The sequence below is a fragment of the Saccopteryx leptura genome, chromosome 5 (genome assembly GCF_036850995.1).
Source record: "Saccopteryx leptura isolate mSacLep1 chromosome 5, mSacLep1_pri_phased_curated, whole genome shotgun sequence".
NCBI lineage: Eukaryota > Metazoa > Chordata > Mammalia > Chiroptera > Emballonuridae > Saccopteryx > Saccopteryx leptura.
Window position 1 is genome coordinate 38,795,356 of NC_089507.1, and position 20,851 is coordinate 38,816,206.

Genomic DNA, 20,851 nt, shown 5'->3' on the forward strand with positions numbered 1-20,851 from the left:
CATCTGGGTTTTCATTTCCACGTATGTTCTCTCTGTGGCAATGAATGGAATGTTTTCAATTCGATTGTCAGGATAAATCATTACAACTTAAAGGGATCACCCACACAGCATAGCACCAGGCTCTCATTAAACCTCTCCTGGTAACAGAGGTTTAGAGAGGACTCCTGATGAGTCATTCCACGCCCCATATCCTGTTAGCTGCACAGGCAAGAAGAGAATGAACCCACTTTCCTGTATTTATTTTCCCAAAATGCCATTGGGGAGAAAGGGAGAGCATAAGCAGAATAAAGAATGGATCAAAACAAGTGCAAAGTCCAGTTCTCTTATTCCCTGCTATTTTTCTATTACAATGTATCTAAGAGTTGAGCATATCAAACAATTAAGGTATGAAAGTCCACTGTCACCAGTCACTGGTAAGTACACTGAGCATAGGTTCTAAAGTACCTGGAATAAATGACAAGTGAGGCTGAAATAAAAATTTAAAAAACCATATTTTCATTCTTTCATTTTTAAACAAAGAAACAAAAAAAAATCGAGTTGTTTTTCAGATGACTCAAAGTTACATCAAGTTTGTATGTTATGTTATAAAGACAGGTGCCATTAGAGGCCTTCTCACTAGCGCTCACCTGATATCAATCACAGTTTACTGTACCCTTTGCCTTATCAGCAGTCTTCCTTTTACCCGGGAAACATTTTTTCTAACTCGGAGTCTTTATCTCTGAGTGAGACCCCTGCTGGGGCTGGTATGTTCTAAGACTTGCTTTAGAACAGGGGTACCCAAACTTTTTACACAGGGGGCCAGTTCACTGTCCCTCAGACTGTTGGAGGGCCAGACTATAAAAAAAATATGAACAAATCCCTATGCACACTGCACATATCTTATTTTAAAGTAAAAAAACAAAATGGGAACAAATACAATATTTAAAATAAAGAATGAGTAAATTTATTTTTTTTTATTTTTTATTTTTTATAATAAATTTTTATTAATGGTAATGGGATGACATTAATAAATCAGGGTACATATATTCAAAGAAAACATGTCTAGGTTATTTTGTCATTAAATTATGTTGCAAACCCCTCGCCCAAAGTCAGACTGTCCTCCGCCACCCTCTATCTAGTTCTCTGTGCCCCTCCCCCTCCCCCTAACTCTCTCCCTCCCTCCCTCCCATGTCCTCCCTCCCCCCACCCTTGGTAACCACCACACTCTTGTCCATGTCTCTTAGTCAGAATGAGTAAATTTAAATCAACAAACTGACCAGTATTTCAATGGGAACTATGCTCCTCTTACTGACCACCAATGAAAGAGGTGCCCCTTCTGGAAGTGTGGTGGGGGCCGGATAAATGGCCTCAGGGGGCCACATGCAGCCCGCGGGCCGTAGTTTGGGGACCCCTGCTCTAGAATGTCAGGTCAACTTGGGTGTTCAATTTCTCTCTGGGTTGCTCCTCCCATTCAAAACAGAATAGATAAATTTATTTTACCTTTTTAATCTCTTTACCACCTAAGATCATTCTGTAACTCCCCCCGCTCCACTTCCCCTCCAAATATGGACTTAAAATCGTTGTTACAAAGACCGTTCAGATTTTCACTTATGTCTAAGCCCTTACATGGAAGACATTCCCGTAGCAAATGCAACTTGGTAAGAACAGATTAGAACCCCCTTTGAGCCATGCTCACTACCTACCTGGGAAGGCATGAACATGGCATGACTACTGCCACTGAGGGGAAAGGGCACGCGAATGTGGAAAGCTCTGTATGGAAAGCGACACTCTCAAAGGCTTTTTGCTTTCTGAGTTTGCCTACATTGTATCATCTCAGTGAAACTATCTGAGTAAGAGGCAAAAAGAAAGATATGCCAGGGGAAACGGGAAAATTGGGTTCCATTAACTACAAAGTTGTGGGTTTGAGATTTTTACTTTTCTACTTTCCCTCACTGAAAGAGAACAAAAAAAAAATGTACATAACAGGAAAACTTGGTCCTCCCACAACTGTCGTCTTCCCTGTTGATGTGGTTGAGCAGAAAGGCTGCTGGCCATGGGGCGGGGTGCAGGGGAGGAGAACAGTGCAAAGGGAGAAGCCCAAGGGGAAGGGACGGGGGACTTTCAGAGGAGGGGAAGGGAGGAAGGACAGAGGGCAGGAACCCAGGGCAGACAGCCGGGGCTTCATCTAAAGCACAACAGAAGCCTCCAATTAAAGCTTTAAAAATAAGACCCTGTCCAGGAAATATTGATACTTAGAGCCACAAAGTTCTCTTCAATACAGGGGCAAATGAGAAGAGAAAAGGAGCTAAGAACAGGGGAATGGAGGACAGAAAAGAGAGGAAGGGGAGGGCCACGCCTCACTTCTTAATCATTCTGCCTGAGGTGCTGAAAGTATTTCTTTATAAAGTGTGAAGTGCTAACTGAATCCAAATTCCTGGCGTTGGAAACAGTGCCAGGGGCTGCTCATGAGAAACAAAATCTCTTTTTTCCTAAAACGAAGAAAATTCTGTGTTTCTATGAGGTCTTCTCTATCTTGAATAACTTAGATTCTTCTCCTGTTCACTTGCTGGATGCACGGTAACAATGAGACAGGGGAGGCCAGCTCTGACCTGTAACTTAACAGCATCGGTCAGAAGACCCCAGTCCACTAATCCCAGACAATGGCCAGTCTGTAAGTGATGTCTCCAGAAACAACACACACCCATAGCCACCCTTTTTACCATAAAGCTGTGCAGAATGTCTCAGGGAGATGATAGGGTTTGAAAAATGATACCATGTATAGCTTCTCAACCATGGAGGAGGAAAGGGGGAAGAGGTATATTTAATAAGTGGTGCTGCCATGATGGACAACTGCTTGAAGAAAACAAAGCTAGACCCCTATCTCACTCCATATACAAAAATAAATCTTAAGTTGATTTAAATGTAAAGAAAAAATAAGAAATTTTAGAATTTGGGATTATTTTAGAGTTGGGAAGACCTTACACAATAAGGTTAAAAAACCTAGAAGCCATAGGGGAAAAAAAAGATAGGCATCTTTGACTATCTAAACATTGCAAAATCTTGCGCAAAAAATATCACAAAGAGAAGGGCCACTCGTTGGTGTCAATGATTTGTTAGGTAATCACTGACACGTTAGATAATTCTACTCACTGGATTCAGGCAACAGTAGTCATTGAAAATGGCATCACTGGATCTGCTGTTCTGACACTGTAAGTATAAAATAAAATATTATGGAAAATTATCAATATGCTCCACACTTTCCTGCACTGCCTGGCTCTGGCCGCCTGTCTCAGGCTTTCTCATGGTTGGCGATTCTAACAGGCATGGGGCTTCCTGGAAGGCCACAAATCCTGTTAGAGAACTTACCACATATCTCTCAGCCCATGTTTTAACACTCCCCAAAAATGCCAGGGATATAATGAGATTGCAGATGTGGGTGAATTATTTGTGTTCTGAAGAAGAGGAGGAGGGAGAGCAGCAATTCTACTTCAAGCCAGAAGTAGGTACCCTCAAAATAGCTAGGATCATATTATACCATTGTATTTTTTTTTACTAAGAATACATTTATTTATTGGTTTATAAAGTATATAAACATTTTATGAAAATATTCTTTATAAGAAGAATATAGGAACGTGTCAAAATGAAAAACCACCACAGGGAAACTACGTCTCGTTCCCCGTCTTCATTTTAAAAGTGAGAGAAATGAGAGGCACAGTCTTGCAAAAGGATTCTTTCAAGTTTTCCAGTTTTTTTTTAATAAAATGGCATCAGTTGCTGAAAGAGCATTATGATCTTTGTTATGCTACGTATACTGATACAAAATGTGAATAGTACAAAGTTCATTATATATAATATAAGGTTTTAATATATTACATTTGTTTCTACATAAAACAGACTATAAATATATGTGCCATAGCATGTTTTATAGTCATGGTTCCCAGCATCTCACACTATGGTACCAAACGAAAAATACATTTTGTCTTTTAAAAAGGAAAGAACAATGGCAGAAACCAGTAGAAATAGCTTTACATGTTAAAAGTCTACACAATACAATAGATGTTGTTATAACTTTAGCTATAAAATAATTTCAAAATCTGACTAATAATTATTCAGAGTGAACAAACCAAATCAGCTTTTTCTAGGGTGTAGAGAGGCCAAATCACTAAAATACTGACTAGTTGAGGGGGGGAAGGGAGGGTGGCACAGGGAGGAGCGAAGGAACAAAGAGTAAACTCCTTCCTAAAGTCTCGCCACCACAGCTTGATGCTGAAACTCCTGCGTTCAGGCTCAGACATATCACATCGGGACAGATATGTGGGTATTCATCCAGAAGAAACCAGAAGCTGGTTTGTCCAGTCGGAATTCTTCAACACAACAGGGAGCCTCTGTCTGAACGTCCTTTCTTTGTGATGTCTGAATAAAGGATCAGCCTGGGAGACAAGGAGCTCGAGCTGCATCATTTCCTTCCTGGGGCTTGGCCAGGAGACACGTAAGAGTCCGGAAGGAACTCTCATTAGGAGTCGGAAATGGCACAAGGAACTCTCATTTAGCCCAACCAGGAAGAGCACGCAACCGTCTAAAACCAATAACCTCGTCTGAAGCCTTTATATTCCCTCACCGACCCCAGGCCCACCTCCACCACAGCCAACACAATGCATCTGCAGGCTCCAGGATACTCTCAAAGCAAGCCGCCATCTTCCTTTCTATCAGTCCAAACTCCACACATAAGACTTGGCTCAGGACCCACATTTTAAACAAAGCTTCTTTGATGGTCTCAGTGCTAAATGTCTTTCTCATCTTCCACACCAAAAGCACTTCCATTGCCTGGATTATCTTCTAGTTTCACAGAGGTGTCAATGCCCCAGGTAGTGCTACTTAATGGAGAATGAAGCAATTTCTTGAACTTCTCTTGTTATAACCTGTGGGGAGACCCACAATAGGGAGCATCATACATGATTTTTAAATGAATGAAAAAGACAATAAGGACATCATGGGGGGAAGACACAGACACATTCTTGGGTCACAAGCATCTTGTCAGGAAACGCCTGGGAGACTGGCTCCCTATAGTCTGAGGTTCTTTTTTTTTCTTTTCCTTTTTTATTTTTATTTTTTTGAAATGAAAATCAAATGTGGCTACTTCCTGGCGGTGGAAAGAACAACACTTGAAAATCTGAGCAGCACCTCTCATATGATTTCCAGGAGTGAGGGACTTGGGTAGCTCCTTTTAAGAAGGAGGAGAGCTCAACGAGGTCCCAGAATCGGGCTGCAGAACCTGGGCTGCACTGCCAGCCTGCGGTCCAGTCTCCATCAGCTTTAAAAGTTCCGCCTCCTCACTGGAGTACACGGTGGTGTCCGTGTCATCGGAGTGATATCCAGACTGGTAGCCACTTGTCTGGTTGGAGCCTTCAGATGCCACAGACTCCTTGCTTTTGCTGGGCATCAGTCCACTGCAGAAAAAAAAAATGGCAACCACATGAGTTGATGGAGAGCAGGCTGTTCTTTTGCTTCTTATTCTAACCCCATTCCCAAACCCATGTGGGCTGTAATCTCCCTGGAGACGCCAGCCCGTATCTCTCCCACTTGTTAATCAACATATCAGGTTTTCTCAGACAATGTCTATTTTCAGGTCCTAGTATGAATCTGTCCTTTCAGATAAGTCCTCTTATTCAAGTCCAAGTCTTTCAAGCCTGAGACAAGATGAAAGGCAGTTGTCCTGAGTTATGCAAAGGCTCCAAAAAATAGAGCATTTTTATGGCCTTGTGCAGTGACAAGTGTGTATGTAATGATAGGAGCCAAAAGGATTCTTTCATGCCATGAAGGGAAATGGAGATGTCTTGGAAGTCTACTTGTGCTTTCCCCACACTGTCAATGAGGGGATTACAAGGCTGTGTATGGTGTCAATGAAGTTCTCAAGCAATGGAAACTTTAATAAGTTGGAGTGTGTGTGTGTGTGCAATCAAGCCAGACATGTGAGAAACTGCCTTTCTACTCATCAAAATCACATACTTTGGAAGGACTGAGGACCTAGATTACTGGTGTGGAGTCATGACAGATGGTAATCATGTCAAAGCTTAGAAATGTAGGCTGTGTTGATCTAAAACTTTAGGATTTCCATTTCTCAAGCCATTCTAAGATGGGGGGGTTCCCTCTTAATTAATGCTTTACCAAATTATTCATATTAAAAACTGCAGAAAGGATTTTATTAACTCTATGCTCATCTATGGTTTTAAAATCACTTCCAATCACCTGAAATGTAACTTTCCTTTCAATCCAACCCCAATAAAATAAGTTTAGTGTCTCAGACAGTAGCATGGTAACTGGCACACAGTGATTACTAAATAAATATATTTTGAGTCAGTGAATAAAATATGATTGGCTCTCACGATTTCTGACCTTGGGCCTCAGGCAAACAAAATGGCATGATGGCACATTTTAATGTTTGTTTTCAACATGGACATCCCTTAATAACCCATAGGTATCCCTATTTTATACAACACTTAAATTATAAGTAGTTCAAAATCTTCTCTATTCTTACCTAGAGTGAACCCACTAGCAAATAAATAACTACTCTACATTATATTATTCTTATAAATACAGATTTTTGTTTATTTGTTAGGTCAAAAGCTAGTACATCTATTCAAAACAACTACAAATTCCTACAAAATCACATGGAGAAAATGGTATTCAAAACAAAACTTAGCGTTTCCCCCACAACTAAGTAACTAATAACCCGGCCAATAATATCTAAGTATCTTAAACAAATAGATATAGGCTTGTTTATATATCATACTTCCTAAGGGCAGATGCATCATTTATGTACAGGTTTGAAAATTCTTCAGCGTCCACAAAGATTTTAATCATCTCAATTGCTTTAGGGATCACACCCAATGACCACTTTGTTATTTAGCTAGTATCAGACAAATCTTATAAAGATCTAATTTATTTCAACTTCTCTTTAAGACTCGCCACTTAATTTAATTGTTAGAATCTTTAAGTTCCTTATTAGTTATGTTGATGCAAATTTGCGCAACAAAAAAAGACACTGCGTGAAAACACTGCATCTCTATTGAAAGTCCTAAATTCCTTCCAGAACTTCCTGTTGAAATTTGTCTTTCTATTTGGCTGAGCCTTACCTGAAAGATGGAGCTAATTTGGTTCTGTCTTCCAAGGTTTTCAGCTCTTCTGATGCAAGAACCATACCACTGTCCGTCTGGTTGTCCTTTTTAAGAGATAATGAGACGGCACCGTTGATTTAGTGTGTACACTGACCAACTACTTAATTACACTGATTCCTTAACTCATTTATCAGACAACACATTCCAATGTTCTGCAGAGGGAGGTAAAGGTGTCCTAGCCAGAAACTGGGCAAGCTGCAAGAGGGAGCAATCGCTGCCTAGAAATAGACACCAGGCCAGGGAGGAAAGGGACTTGGGAAGAAGAGGAAACTAGGAAGAAGCTGAGAGACCCATTTCCATCCCTCTTCTCCTAGTAATACTATCCACACTTAAGTGGAATTGGGCATGAAGGTAGAGTACCCTGAACCTTGAACTAGGGGCTTTACTTATGGAAAAAGCAAGGGGGCCTGATATGTTTCATTTCAGTAGCGACCCTATGACACAGACACTTAAGGTCTTATAATGAGCTTCCAAGACTCTAATGCTTAGGCTAATATTTATCTAGCTAATGTTTCCTTCTTTGTATCATTTCGAAGACTATTTTTAAAAGTGGTACTTACATCTGGGATTACTTTTATTTCTGGTTCTTCCAACGGGATATCTTCAAATGTTTTTACACTCACAGGCCGGCTCTTTCGCTTACTGTTCTGCAGATACTGACTGCAAAAAGAACAAATATTTATATTTTAGTGGTGGTATATTTGGCTGCAGATACCACAAGTGACACCTAAGTTCATTATCTTTCAACCACAAGTTTAATGGTGACCTTCAAAACATCCTTTGGAAGAAGAAAAACAAAACAAAAATCCTTCTCTGCTAGCATACATTTGGAGGCTTAATTTCCTGTGAAAGTCCATTTGAAAGTATAATATCACTGAGGGGCCTAGATGAGCCCCAGTTCCTTTGAATCATACGTCTGAGGTCCAGAGCTGGACTGAAGGCAACAACAGCAAACCAAGAGATCGACTGCCTCTGCTTGGCTTCCCAGTTACAGGCAACTCCCCCGTTGAGTTCTCGACATATTCCTGCTCGTTTCACATCTTCCTGGCCATCTCCTAGGAAAGTTTTCCTAGATGTTGCCCTCTGAGCAAGCATCCAATGAAGATGGGTAAAGGGAACACCCGCAGGTCTCACTGAATTTCACTACAGGAGGCTGCACCAAGCGGGGTCTGAAGACAGTCTCTTCCATCTCCAGGGAATAGAGGCTCAGTGTGTAGATGGGCGGGGGGGCTGAGTCTCACCGTTCCCTATTTTCAGCCCACGGAGTTGCTGGTCTTATGAAAGGGCAATGGTGCAAGTCTATGAGGTATTTGTCTATTTCAAAGTCTACACAAACTTGGGGAAGTCATAAATATTTCTATGCCTCGGTTGTCTCATCTTTAACATTTATTGGCTATAACTTTCCCTCTCTCAGTCAGAAGGATAAAGGGAGAAGATGAATAAGGTGATAAATAAATGGTAGGTGGTTAAATGTTCTTGAAAAGAATGATGTTCTATCAACCAAAGCTTGTTTTCCTCCTTTGTATTCAAAGAGTGCCAGTTTACTTCAGAAATCCAATGAACAGGACTTGTCAGACAAGTCCTGTGTCCAGGGGGTGCTCTTCCCTTGCCCTGTGACTTTGGGTGACTCTGACTGATCTGGTTAAAATCACTGACAGCTCAAGTAGAGAGCAGGAAAATCTTCTTCTAAGGAAGGGAGAGCAAATTCATTCTTCACTCGTTTCCCAGTGTACTTATGTCTCCCTGTATTTTCTGTGAAAGAGTGGAGTGAGGACTCACTTGAGCCAAAAGAAGAGAATGGAAACTGAGTCTCCTTCCCTACCCCAAGAGGCTGGCTCCTCCTCCCACAGAGAGGAGCCAATAAAGTTCACCAGTGACATCCTCACTCAGGAAACAAGGCATGATACCCAAAGAGAGAGAAAAAGCCTCCTTTTCCTAAGTTCAGCCCCTAAAAGTGGCAGTTGCTAAAAACTATTGGTAGTGCTGCATCCAAGGGGCTCAGTGCATAGAGTGTCACCCCGGTGTGCCAAGGTCATGGGTTCAATCCCCAGTCACAGCACATATGAGAAGCAATCAATGAGTACACAACTAATGAAACAACTAAGTGGTACAACAAACTGATGTTTCTCTTTCTCTCTCTTTCTCTCTCCCCCCTTAAAATCAATGGGAAAATTAAAAATAAATAAAAACTGTTGGGGCGCTTGCTGGTTGGCTCAGTGGTAGAGCATTGGCCTGGCATGTGGAAGTCCTGGGTTTGTTTCCCGGTCAGGGCACACAGGAGAAGCAACCAGCTGCTTCTCCACCCCTCTCTCTCCCTTTCTCTTTCTCTCTCTCTCTCTCTCTCTCTTCCCTTCCCACAGCCATGACTTGATTGGTTCAAGCACATTGGCCCAGGGCACTGAGGATGGCTCCATGGAGCCTCTGGCTCAGGTGCCAAAAATAGTTTGGTTGTAGCATAGCCCCAGATGGGTAGAACATCAGCCCCAGACAGTGGTTGCCAGGTAGATCCTGGTTAGGGCACATGTGGGAGTCTGTCTATCTCCTCTCCTCTTACTTGGAAAAGAAAAGAAAACACAAAAAACTAATGGCAACATAGTCAATCATTCCTTTACTTTCTCATTCAGGAATCCCTTCCCTGTGTACCAGGCACTGTGCTAAACGCTCCTCAACCACTGCCTGGTGGCATCTTCGCAAACGATACTTCTCTAGGGGAGTATTATTGTCCCAACCTCAGATGACAAACTGAGGCATAGAAAGGTTAAGACATTTGTCCAAAATCACATAACTAAAATATCTAGAATATCACTTTGAGAATAATGAACAACCACTGAATAATTTTAAGTATGAACTGTCCAGCTCAGATATGTCCTTTAGAAAGATGACTCTGGGTTGAGAAGGGTAAGACCAGAGCCAGTGAGACCAGTGAGGGGAAGTTCCCCCATCTGGGAGAAAGAAGGGCAGCCTGACTAAAGAAAGGTGATGCTCACAGGGTCTGGAGAAGTAGACAGGGTGGAGAACTAGACAGGGTGGAGAACTATTTCAGGATACTAGAATCAATTAAAATTGGCAATCTTGGGCAATAGTGGAGCTACCTTAGAAAGGACAGTTCCTTGACTTCTGAGCCCAATAACTCCAAATGTCGCGTGGCCCTTCACAGTTAAAAAGGCATGTCCATGGATATTGCTGTATCTCCTCCTCCCCCAAATAGGTTTTGTGTGTATGTGTGTGTTTTATTTCCCATTTGGAGATGAAGAAGCAGGTCCTTAGGGAGAAAATGGCTACAACTGGGAATCAAACTGTGGTTTTAGACACTAAAACCCATGCATGTGTTTTTTGTTTTTCTTCCCTTGTTGGGATTTTGTTTTGTTTTGTCTTGTTTGTTTTGTTTTACCCTACTCTACACTGACTCCCTTAGAAAAGTATGAGGGAGGAAAAAGAAGAAGAGAACAGTAGATATGCTTGTTCAAGTTTTTATTAAGCACCTAGTATGTGCACAGCACTGCCCTCTCCCATATGTGACCTGCGTGATAAGAGGTGGTGAGGAGAAGAGCTATATGGGGTGTGAGACTGACCAAAGATGGAGAAAAGACAGTTTCATTTCAAGCTGTCTAATATCAGAGCCAAATTCAGGAACCTCTGGCCAACGGGCTGTCCCAAGCATCAATCTACAAGGAGCATTTAGTCATCACCAACAATTAACCAAAATGAAGAAAACACTATGTGCCAAGACCTTTCTCTAGCAGAAAACTGAAAAGAAATCTTTGATAAGCTGGTTGGAGTGGGAGATGAAGCTCTGTAGAGAAACGACGGAGCAACCGCAGATGGCCTCCCAACTGCCTTCAAAGAGAGATGAGCGTAATTAATATGTGTTTTCTTGCAGGAAGCATGCAAACTTGAGGCCAGAGCTGCTCCGCAGGGGAAAACTAAGTCTAGACACTGGTGGTCCTTCCTCCCCACCCTTCCCCCACACACCTCTCAGCCTCTCTTTAAATAAATGCTGAACACATATTTTTTTAACCAGGCAACAAACACGAGGTTGGCTCCCACAGTGATGTCTCTGTCCAGCTCTATTTAAAATGCACAGGAATTGAAAATTAGGAGAAGGAAGCAAGGGAGAGAGCCTCCTCATCTTTTCTACTAGACTGGAAACGTGGCAGAGGAGAACACAGTCTGCCAGAGGGACCCCGGCCTCGTCTCTCTCCCCCCAGGGGAGTGGAACCACAGAGAGCATCACAATGAGGTGTGCCCTGCACAAGATGCCTTGATTCCACCTTTCTTTTAGCCCCGATGATTAAAATGTGACTGTGGAGTCTTATTTTTATAAAAGGAGAAAAGGCAGAGGCGGTTGGGAGGGGATACGGACAAAAGATTCCAATTTTCATTTTATTTTTTAAATTATGGCTGGATAAAAGAGAAACTGAACTGGAAAAACCAATTCAAAACCCCTAGGCAGAAAATAGGAGCCAGGCCTGTGTTCAGAGTATGGTGTCACATTTGTCCACGCTTCTGGGGATAAATGTTAGCAGCCCTGTCTTAGATCCAGCATCGCATTTGGCACTCCCATTACACAAACATGACTTCATCAGTGCTCAGCACCATATGCAAAGTGCCCCAGCGAGCCAAGACGCTGCCGCTGGGGTCCTCACTCCACCTGGTCACAGCAATCCCAAGGAGTGGAGTTCGTGATCAAATGGCTTTCCGATAAACGAGAAGGCAATAGTGTTGCGGGAATAATTACCATGCCAGAAGGCCAGCTGGACTTGAACGAGGACTTTTTTAAACATAGGAGTGGAACTATATAGGCTTTCGTTCCATTACTCTTTCTCTCCGAGAGCCCCTCCTCAGCGTGGGAGAAAACAGCACTGAGTTCAACATCAGAGAAACTGGATTCATCCTGGGGCTGGGATTCTGAACGGCTCACGTAAGAGCTATCATTTACTGAGTGCTTCCTAAGGGTCAGGCCCTTAGAAATGCATTATGTCAGTAATTCTCAAAACAATCATTTTCACACAACACCAGTGACCACCCCCTGGGTTGCAGTGATGATCTGCCCCAGGTGACACAGTTGCTAAGAGGCTGACCTGGGAGTCCAAACCACTTCTATCTGACTCAAAATCTGGATCTCGAATCATTATAGTGTATTCCCCCCCGAAAATCACTCTGAGCCTCACATTCAACATCTCCATCAAAAGAGATTATACTTTCTATCTTGCCTTAAACTCTGAGAGTTATCATGAGTGAAAAACCTGACGATATAAGGAAAAGCTGTTTGCAAAATGCCAAAAGTTCGACAGAATGGAGCAGGCAGTTTGCTTGTTGGCCCCCAACCACTCTGAGCTTTCTCCTCTCTCATAACGGAGTTCCTGCTGCCCCGTGTGAGTCCCTCGCACAAGCTGCTCAGGGTGCCTCCTCACCTGCTACATGACAACCTGGCCAAGCTTTTAAAGGCTCACGCCCCTCCCTGTAGTCAAAGCACACTCAAGAGAGCAGCTTGGGCCCGAACTGTCAGGGGATCCAGTCACAGGAGGAACAAACCCGAACAGGTAAGAAAAGAAACAGAGCAAAGAGAAGTAGTCCCAGGCTGAGCATAAGGCAATTTAATATCAACCTTTTCCTTCTGCACAGGTGCTGGGAGAGAGAAAAAAGAAAGCTGCCTGCAGAACTCCTTTACAAATCAAGGAAGGACTGCAGTGCATGTGTTTTAAATAAGCCCAGAAGTCTCATTATGCAAATACAATCCTGAAAATCAGACCAGGGAGGGGCTTCAGGAGACCTGCTGTCCAGTCTAAGGCAAGGCACACCCCCCTGGCAGACTGTGTCCTAGCCCCAGAGGCATAAGTGTGTTTTCCTATATGCATAGAACTCTTCCTTCCTGACTCTTTCCTGAGCCATTTAATTCACGTTAATAAAAGAGTACATGGGGATAATTTAAATACAGATGTCTTTGTAAAATTGGTCTCTTTTTCTGGAGATTAACAAACTGTGGCATTCCAGCTATTTGCAGCTGCAGGGCTTAGAATTCTGAAAGGCAGAGCTACGGCAGCAATGTGGGCTACAGATGGGAGGAAACACACCTACCCAGGCCCTCTTCAAGGAGTACTTCTCTCTAGATTAATCTCAGAGCTATGGTTGAACGTGGAAGTGGGGTGCAGATGCTTTATAAAATGTCTTTCTTCGACCCCCCCCTTTCCAAGATGGCCTTGAAGTGCCCCGCCCCCACCCCACCCCCAGGGATGTTGGCCATATACAGTACCTGATTCCTGCTGTGTTGTCATAATGGAATTTGGGGTCACACACTTCCTCTTCCTCCATACAGGAAACAGGTGAGGTAGGCAGAGAGAGTCCAGAATCCTCTTCCATGCTCAAAGTCTCTGATATTGGAAGAACAATGTAGTCTTTGCCATCCTGAAACAATAAACACAGAGTGCTATTGTTATGGCTTCAGTCCTTCAAGGGTTTTTTCATAAAAAACCAAACAGCCAAGGGGGCTTTTGGGTGATGGGGTATGTTGCCTTGTATCTCAACTGTAAAACTTTAAGACCACATTGAAAATGGCTTGTCAAACACAAATGGGCACTTGAAAGAGGTGTGTCTGTGAGAGCACAGTAAAGGAGTTCATGAATCAGGAGCTGGGTAAAGGGCACAGAGAACAGTGACCAAGCAGGCTGGGGTCACAGACGCAGCCAACAGAACACACACAGCTCTGCCGAGCTGAGAAACCAGTTCCTCGCAAAGCCCGATCCACACAAGCTGGGCCCTTAAAAGAATGTGTCATCCAATGTTAGCCTCTACGTATCAAAGCAGTAGAAAAACTGATGACAGTCGAGAGAAAAGCAATAAATGTGCAGGGAAATGGGTCTTCTAAAAAAAAAGGTTACACGATTTAACATTATTTCATCAAAAGGAAGATATAAAGGGCAAGATGATACCTTTAAGTGTTTGGAAGGTTTATGATAAAAACAGATTTGACCCATTGTCCCCCAGCTGTTCAGAAGAAAAGCAGGAGGAAATTGGCTTCCATTCACTGTCGTAAGAGGTGTTGACTAGAGATTCAATAACGTTCTTGCAGTAAAGGCTACAAATCTAAAATCTTCCTGTGGATGTCATGGGAATTTGGAATTTTACTGGGAATAAAGTAAAGCCTTCTAGTTTGCTGGGTTCGGGTGTGTTTTTACCTGCAGAATATATTAAACATTCCTTGAAATTCCGTCGACTGTTGATATTCTTCGGAGCAACTAGTTTGCTGTTGTTGTTTTTATTTTAAAGAGCATCTGAAGACTTAGAAAGATACACTGGTAGGAGTAAGAGTGCCCCACTCCCAGGTTATGAGTTAAGATCTCGTTCTGTCTAAAAGGGTAATCACAGCTTTTAGAAAATCACTACTGCTCAGATCTGGAAGAATACAGCTTCTCATTCAGTGGCTGAGAGTATAACATGGTGACCCCAACAAGGTCTAAGGCAGGGGTCCCCAAACTACAGCCCGCGGGCCACATGCGGCCCCCTGAGGCCATTTATTCGGCCCCTGCCGCACTTCTGGAAGGGTACCTCTTTCATTGGTGGTCAGTGAGAGGAGCATAGTTCCCATTGAAATACTGGTCAGTTTGTTGATTTAAATTTACTTGTTCTTTATTTTAAATATTGTATTTGTTCCCGTTTTGTTTTTTTACTTTAAAATAAGATATGTGCAGTGTGCATAGGGATTTGTTCATAGTTTTTTTTATAGTCCAGTCCTCCAACGGTCTGAGGGACGGTGAACTGGCCCCCTGTGTAAAAAGTTTGGGGACCCCTGGTCTAAGGAGTAGAGGAGTTCCTGACACCTAAGTATTCTTTAAAGAAGCTTTATGGATGGAGGTCACAAACCTGCTGAGCGTTAGCTTGTAACAGATTTCCCAAATGTTCCACCAGTTCTGAAAACGTGGGTCTCTGGTTGGGATCCCCATGCCAGCAGTCAAGCATGGTCTGGTACCTAGAGAAGCAAACACTGATGTCATTAATTGCCTCCTTCCTTCAGACCTGACGCTGAAAAGAAGCACTTGGATAAGTAAACGTTTACAAAGAATCTGCCAGGAGCCAATATGCTAAACAGGGATACAGAAGACACGTGATGCTTCCCCACACTTGGAGCATCAAGTGAGTACATAGAAGAGAAGTATAGATCAACAGTTAATAAAAAAAAACAATTGGATGGGATAGATAAATCGCTGTCATGTTGAGAAGAGATGGATCTGTGCTTGAGATTATTAAGGAAGGACTGAAAGAAAAATACAGGACATAAACTGGGCCACAAAGGAGATGAGATGTATATAATGGCAAGTCTAGGCAGGGAGAACTTTGTGAGTGAAGAAAGAGAATAAAAAGATACTTTCAAAGTCTTACATTTCTGGGGTGGTATAATCAGGGGCCCTCATTCGAGTTCCTTCTTTCAGTCGCCTACAAAATTCCTCATCTATCTTCACTCCAGGATAGGGGGAAGCCCCTGGAATAAAACAGGAATGGGACGTTGGTTATTTGATTTGATTTTCTCTTACAGAAAGCCACAAATCTGATTCTTAATACACTCATCAACCTAGATATTTTTTCATATATATTTATTCCAATACAAAGCTTGCAAGTAAGTTTCATCCAATAAAGGTCGAATACAAGACAGGGAAAGGTGTATTGGGGACCACTGACTTTTATCATTCTATTTGGAGTCCGGATGGAAGTACCAAGACTTACCCAAGGAAAATATTTCCCAGAGCAAGACACCAAAAGACCACACGTCACTCTGAATTGTATACACTCTGTCAAAAATAGTTTCCGGGGCCATCCATTTCAAAGGGAGGCGTGCCTAAGAGGGTAGAAGACAATCAGAATCAATTTAGCAAGTTTCTGAAGAGAGACACTTCCTTTACTCCTGAACACAGGTCCTGAAGTTTGCTACAAAGAGTATGAATTCTGTAACTTAACAGGTCACTGCATTCAACTTTGAAACTTACATCTCCTTTTCTGACATAATCTGGGTCTTTATAAATATCCCGGGCCAAGCCAAAGTCACAGATTTTAACCACGTTCTTCTCCGACAAGAGGATATTTCGGGCTGCCAGGTCCCTGTGGATACACTGCAAAAAGAATCATGTGTACATTAGGTCTCAGCACAGCTGATCTTTTCTACATCTGTTGTGACCTCATGCTTTAAAAAAAAAAAAAAAAAACCCACATCAGAAAACCAACTGATTAACAAGCACCGGTTTAATATCTTTTATCAACACTTCAGGGAAAAAAATCTGAGTTTTGTTGAGACGCACATCTGCTTATTCCATAAACGGCCCCAGACTTTGGAGTTAAATAATTAAGTTATAGTATGATGAAGGAGTCATAAATAGACTTTTCTCGGACACAATTAAGAATGTGTTTCTGGTCACATCCACACATCCCTTTTGCCTGGCCCCATACACAGTCGAAACATGTTATTCTAAGGGACGCCCCAGAATGGGGTTATTCTGAATGAATGCCCGGAAACCAGAAACGAGGGGCTCTCGCTGGTTTGGTGCCTTTTGTTGGTTTCCCCATTGCCTATGTAACTCTGATAAACAGTTCCCAGTGGGGCTCATCCTGTTTTCAAAGTGTAGGATTATCAGAAAGGTCTATGAAAGCAATTTCAGCTTCTCACTAGTCAGGTGCATTCGCTGGTGCACTAAAAAGAAAAACCAACTCTCCTTGGCCTTCCTTCTATTATTTCCAGCTCCCATTTCTCTCTTCTCTATATTCTCCAACTTTATCTAGCTTCCTCCTACTAAGCAGCTTTAGCTCCACCTGGTAGATTTCAGAGAGCATAAGAGTTAAAGGGAACATTTTTAAATGAATGAAGGCTTAGATGAGAACTCTTAGGTCAGTGTAGAAGTGACCATGTAACTGACAAGCCTACACCTCACACCTGTGAAGCACTTTGCTCTGAATGAGACAGATTTAAAAGCACAATTGTATAGCATGTTTGAGCAAGGCAGGAGATTCCAAAAAGACAGACAGCCTTTCCCACCTTCTTTCCAAACTAAGAGCATCTATTTTTAACCCGATGACCAGGTCATTTTCAATAATTCCCTGGGTGGACACACGGGAAGCTCACGGCTCTCTCTTCTCCCCATTCCCTTCCCAGCACGGACAGGAACCCTGGCTCAACAGCAGGCTCCGGACTTGAAAAAGTCATTTAAGAAAATCAGAATCTCTAAGGAGGGCAAAGGGCCTTTCTCTCTGGGAACATCCTAGAGGACCCTCCTCTCCCTTGCCGGTGAGAGACAGACAACAAGGGCTCCTGGCACCAAACACCAGGAATCCTGAAGCTCTGAAGGCTGTGATGAGCTTTAAACTTCAGAAAAATAAATGGGTTAAGGATCTCACTCTAGTTTAGGAAAAGCAACAACAAGCAGACAAATAAACCCAAAATGTCAAGTCTTTCTTCCCCCCGGTTGGCTTCAGCAAATGCATTTTATCAATCAACAGTTTTCTGAGAACTTAATTTGAATTTTTCTTGTTTAATGTCAACCCCTTTCCCAGAGGGGTGACTTCAACCAACCTGGCTCCCTCCGCGGTGTTTACAACCTGCGGAATATTTGTAACTCGTCACATCCCCATCTCAGCCTTTGTTTGGCCTACTTTTCTAATTTTAGCTCTTTTAATCTCTCTCATCTGAAGCCTGTCCTTCCTGGTTTCTAATTATACTACTAACAAATACTTTTTTTTTTTCAGGGATGGTGATGAATGTAAAATAAATTAAAAATAGACCTATAACCAACGGATCTGCAAGCTCAGTCCCTCACCTCTTCCAGGTCATTGCTCAAATGTCACCTTCTTATAAAGCCTTCCTTGTCCACTTTGTTTAAAATGGACATATACAAACATAAGAGCATGTGCACGCCAAACATACCACTCCTATACACTCCATAGCCTTTCCTGCTTACTTTTCCCCCTAGCACTAACTTCCGTCGAACCTACTATGGATTGGACTTGTTCATGTTTACTGTGTGTTCCACCCACTAGAATGTAAACTCCATGACGCTGGAGAGCTTTTCCTGTTTGCTCACACAGTATCCTTGGCGCTTAGTAGATGCTCAGTAATCAAAGACTCAAAAATCACATAAATTAATTTCAAGAAATCCTTATCACACACACCCCCCGCCCCAGCCAGTCGAGCTGAAACAGGGGCCTCCCCGATAGAGTTCTTTGAATCGTCCCACGAATGGTGAATGAATAACAGTTCCAAACAAGCAGCAATGCCTGGTACTGGAGATCTTATTTCCAGATCTGTGATCTGAGGAGACACTTTGTCCCTCCTTGAGCTGTCTTACCTTCCGAGATGCCAAAAACTCCATGCCCTTAGCCACTTGGAAGCTGTAACAGATGAGATGCTCCAGGGTCAGGAAGTTCTTGTACAGATCTTCGGAAACTGTCGGAAGATGCAGGAGGATGGAGATCAGTATTTCCACCAGAAACTGTGTGTTGTTTGTAAGTGTGTTAGAGTAGTCTTCATTTTATAACTTGGGAGTTAAATTTCAGGAAATACAGCAGGAAAAAAAAAATGCCCCTATCTTCTGTAAAATTGCTGAATACCAGTATGATTAGCCTTCATGATTCCCCCTTAGCGAAAATATTAGTTTTTCCATGTCAGCCCAATTGAACCAGCAAATCCACAATACAGAGTAGAGGTAAAATTGGCAGAGATAACAGGGTGAAAGAGGACTCTTTCAAATTTACTGTTTTAAATTGTTTTTTTTTTTAAAATGTACCCGGAGGGATAAACAATAGTTTCATATCAAGAACTCTAAAAATAAAACAACAATATTCAGGGTCACTGACTCTTTTCTCTCCAGGCTTTGTCCTGGGACAAAGGACAAAGGTCAAATTATAATCTACAACGGACAACTAAAAATACCAGAAATACATTTTCTTCTCTCACTTTCAGGATGAGAAAATGCTATAAACATAATAAATCTCCCCTGCGAGGATGCTTTGTTCCTTCAAGGGTATGAATGAGAGTTGACAGGACCATGAAGAGAAATGTTGAATTTACTTAAATTGGTGGTATTTACTTCTGTGCAACTGGTACAAATAAACACTCAAGCATTAATGGGTGTTTCAACATGATCAACTTTAGTCAGATAAGACACGGTTTCTTTCCTGGAGACAAATATCACAGTAAATGAAAACTCAGTTATAATAAACTTGCAAGTATTGGAAAGGCTCTGAACCGTTTTCTCAATGACCTTTGATGCTTAGGGCTATAGGGCACTTGGTGAATAATGAGGGAAGCCCCTTCATTTTCCAAATGAAGAAATGGAGGCAAAATTCCAGGCCAACACTCCTGCTCCAACTGACTACCTCAATCCCCTGGGTTTCTAGCTCATGGATCATTGTGAGAGAGAAGGCTAGGGAGGAGATGGCTCCATTTGGGGCAGGTCCAATTATAGGAGGTCTAAACAACCTCTGAAACTCTTCCAGACCACGGTCTAGCCTCACACTGCCTATTAGGCTTCTCAGGGAAAGAAGTCAGATTTCAGTACTATCTATGGCCTCATGTCAAGGGATATATATAGAAGGGAGTATCTTCTATTACTTCATGATCGGATCATTTTAAACTCATGTGCCAAGAGGAGCCAGATATCAGGAAGCCTGTCTCTACATCCATGGAGCTCTCTCTGCTCCTTCTGAGGGAAGCAGACACACAGCACATCCTGGAGGTGGAAGAAGTCCTGGAAGTTAGGCTGGGAACACAGTGCCACTCACAAAGAACCCTAAAATATCACTGGACACATAACTGGACAAAGGAAAGTGTGTTTACCAAGACTCCTCGGAGGAAGTATGGTTGGAAGGAAGACTTGATAAGCCACTGAGGGTTGGGTAGAAACAACAGATGGCCACTACCCCATCTTGGAGAAGGTTGGGTATGAGCTGAATGACTTCTGCCATGCAGGTGAAGTAAGCAATGTGGGCCTGAACTGCTCTGGCAATGGGGAGGCTGATCAGCCACCAGAGAGCCCTCTTTGCCCTTCTGGAACATAGCTCTGAGCCTCTCCGGCTAATAAATGCTGAACCAATATTTTAAAAGCATTGGTTTCATAGCAGCCAATGGCTTAGCTGTCCTGGGGTTCGCGATTTCTCCGGCCAGCCAGGCTTTGTCTTATAGCCTCGCCCACTGCTTTTTTTAGAGCCTCCACACTTCACCTTTGGGGAGACGAAAGGGAGCCAGTCTAGAAATTCAGGTCTTGCATATCAGGCAGCATTAGATTTCTCCTGTGGCATGATTTCTCGTAACACCCTGTCACCTTGTCTGTTCCTACAAGAGCATGCGTGAATGTGCAGCAGACGGTGGCAGGTACCTTCCTCCTCCTCCACGTCACTGAGGGATTTCTCCTCCACAAACCCGGAGCTGGCTGAGCTCTGGCTGCTGGTGATGCTGTCCAGGCGGCGTTTGGGATCCAGGGTGAGTTCCCCAACGTATTCTTTCCCTTGACGGAACCGGGCCCCTTTGGTCTGTAAACAAGCACACGAACAAACAAACTCCTTGACTACAAAACTGATCTCTAAAATATAGTCAGCTTTGGAAACAATTGTAACTGTTAAAAAGCAGACCAGAAGGACATCAGTGTCAGGATTGTGCAGTCTCTGGGCTAAGATTCTGGACTAGCGTTCTACATAAGAAAGATTTTCTTCCACAAAGCCTA

The 20,851-nt window shown here is 42.7% G+C and overlaps 1 protein-coding gene across 2 annotated transcripts in view; it reads right to left on the reverse strand.

Moving 5' to 3' along the window:
• Positions 1-3,636: 3,636 nt before the first annotated feature.
• KDR (kinase insert domain receptor) overlaps positions 3,637-20,851 on the reverse strand; it is a 45,473-nt gene continuing 28,258 nt past the window's right edge. The window contains exons 21-31 of one of the 2 annotated variants that reach the window (XM_066384579.1): positions 20,507-20,660; positions 18,479-18,576; positions 16,133-16,255; positions 15,873-15,984; positions 15,531-15,630; positions 15,015-15,120; positions 13,408-13,559; positions 7,715-7,814; positions 7,113-7,198; positions 5,161-5,426; positions 3,637-4,898 (exon numbers count right to left, since the gene is read on the reverse strand). In XM_066384579.1, the coding sequence (XP_066240676.1) occupies positions 5,204-5,426; positions 7,113-7,198; positions 7,715-7,814; positions 13,408-13,559; positions 15,015-15,120; positions 15,531-15,630; positions 15,873-15,984; positions 16,133-16,255; positions 18,479-18,576; positions 20,507-20,660 (1,254 nt within the window). In that variant the 3' untranslated portion in view covers positions 3,637-4,898; positions 5,161-5,203. Of the gene's footprint in view, positions 4,899-5,053; positions 5,427-7,112; positions 7,199-7,714; positions 7,815-13,407; positions 13,560-15,014; positions 15,121-15,530; positions 15,631-15,872; positions 15,985-16,132; positions 16,256-18,478; positions 18,577-20,506; positions 20,661-20,851 lie in introns of those variants that run through there. The other variant, XM_066384580.1, reaches the window with a different exon arrangement.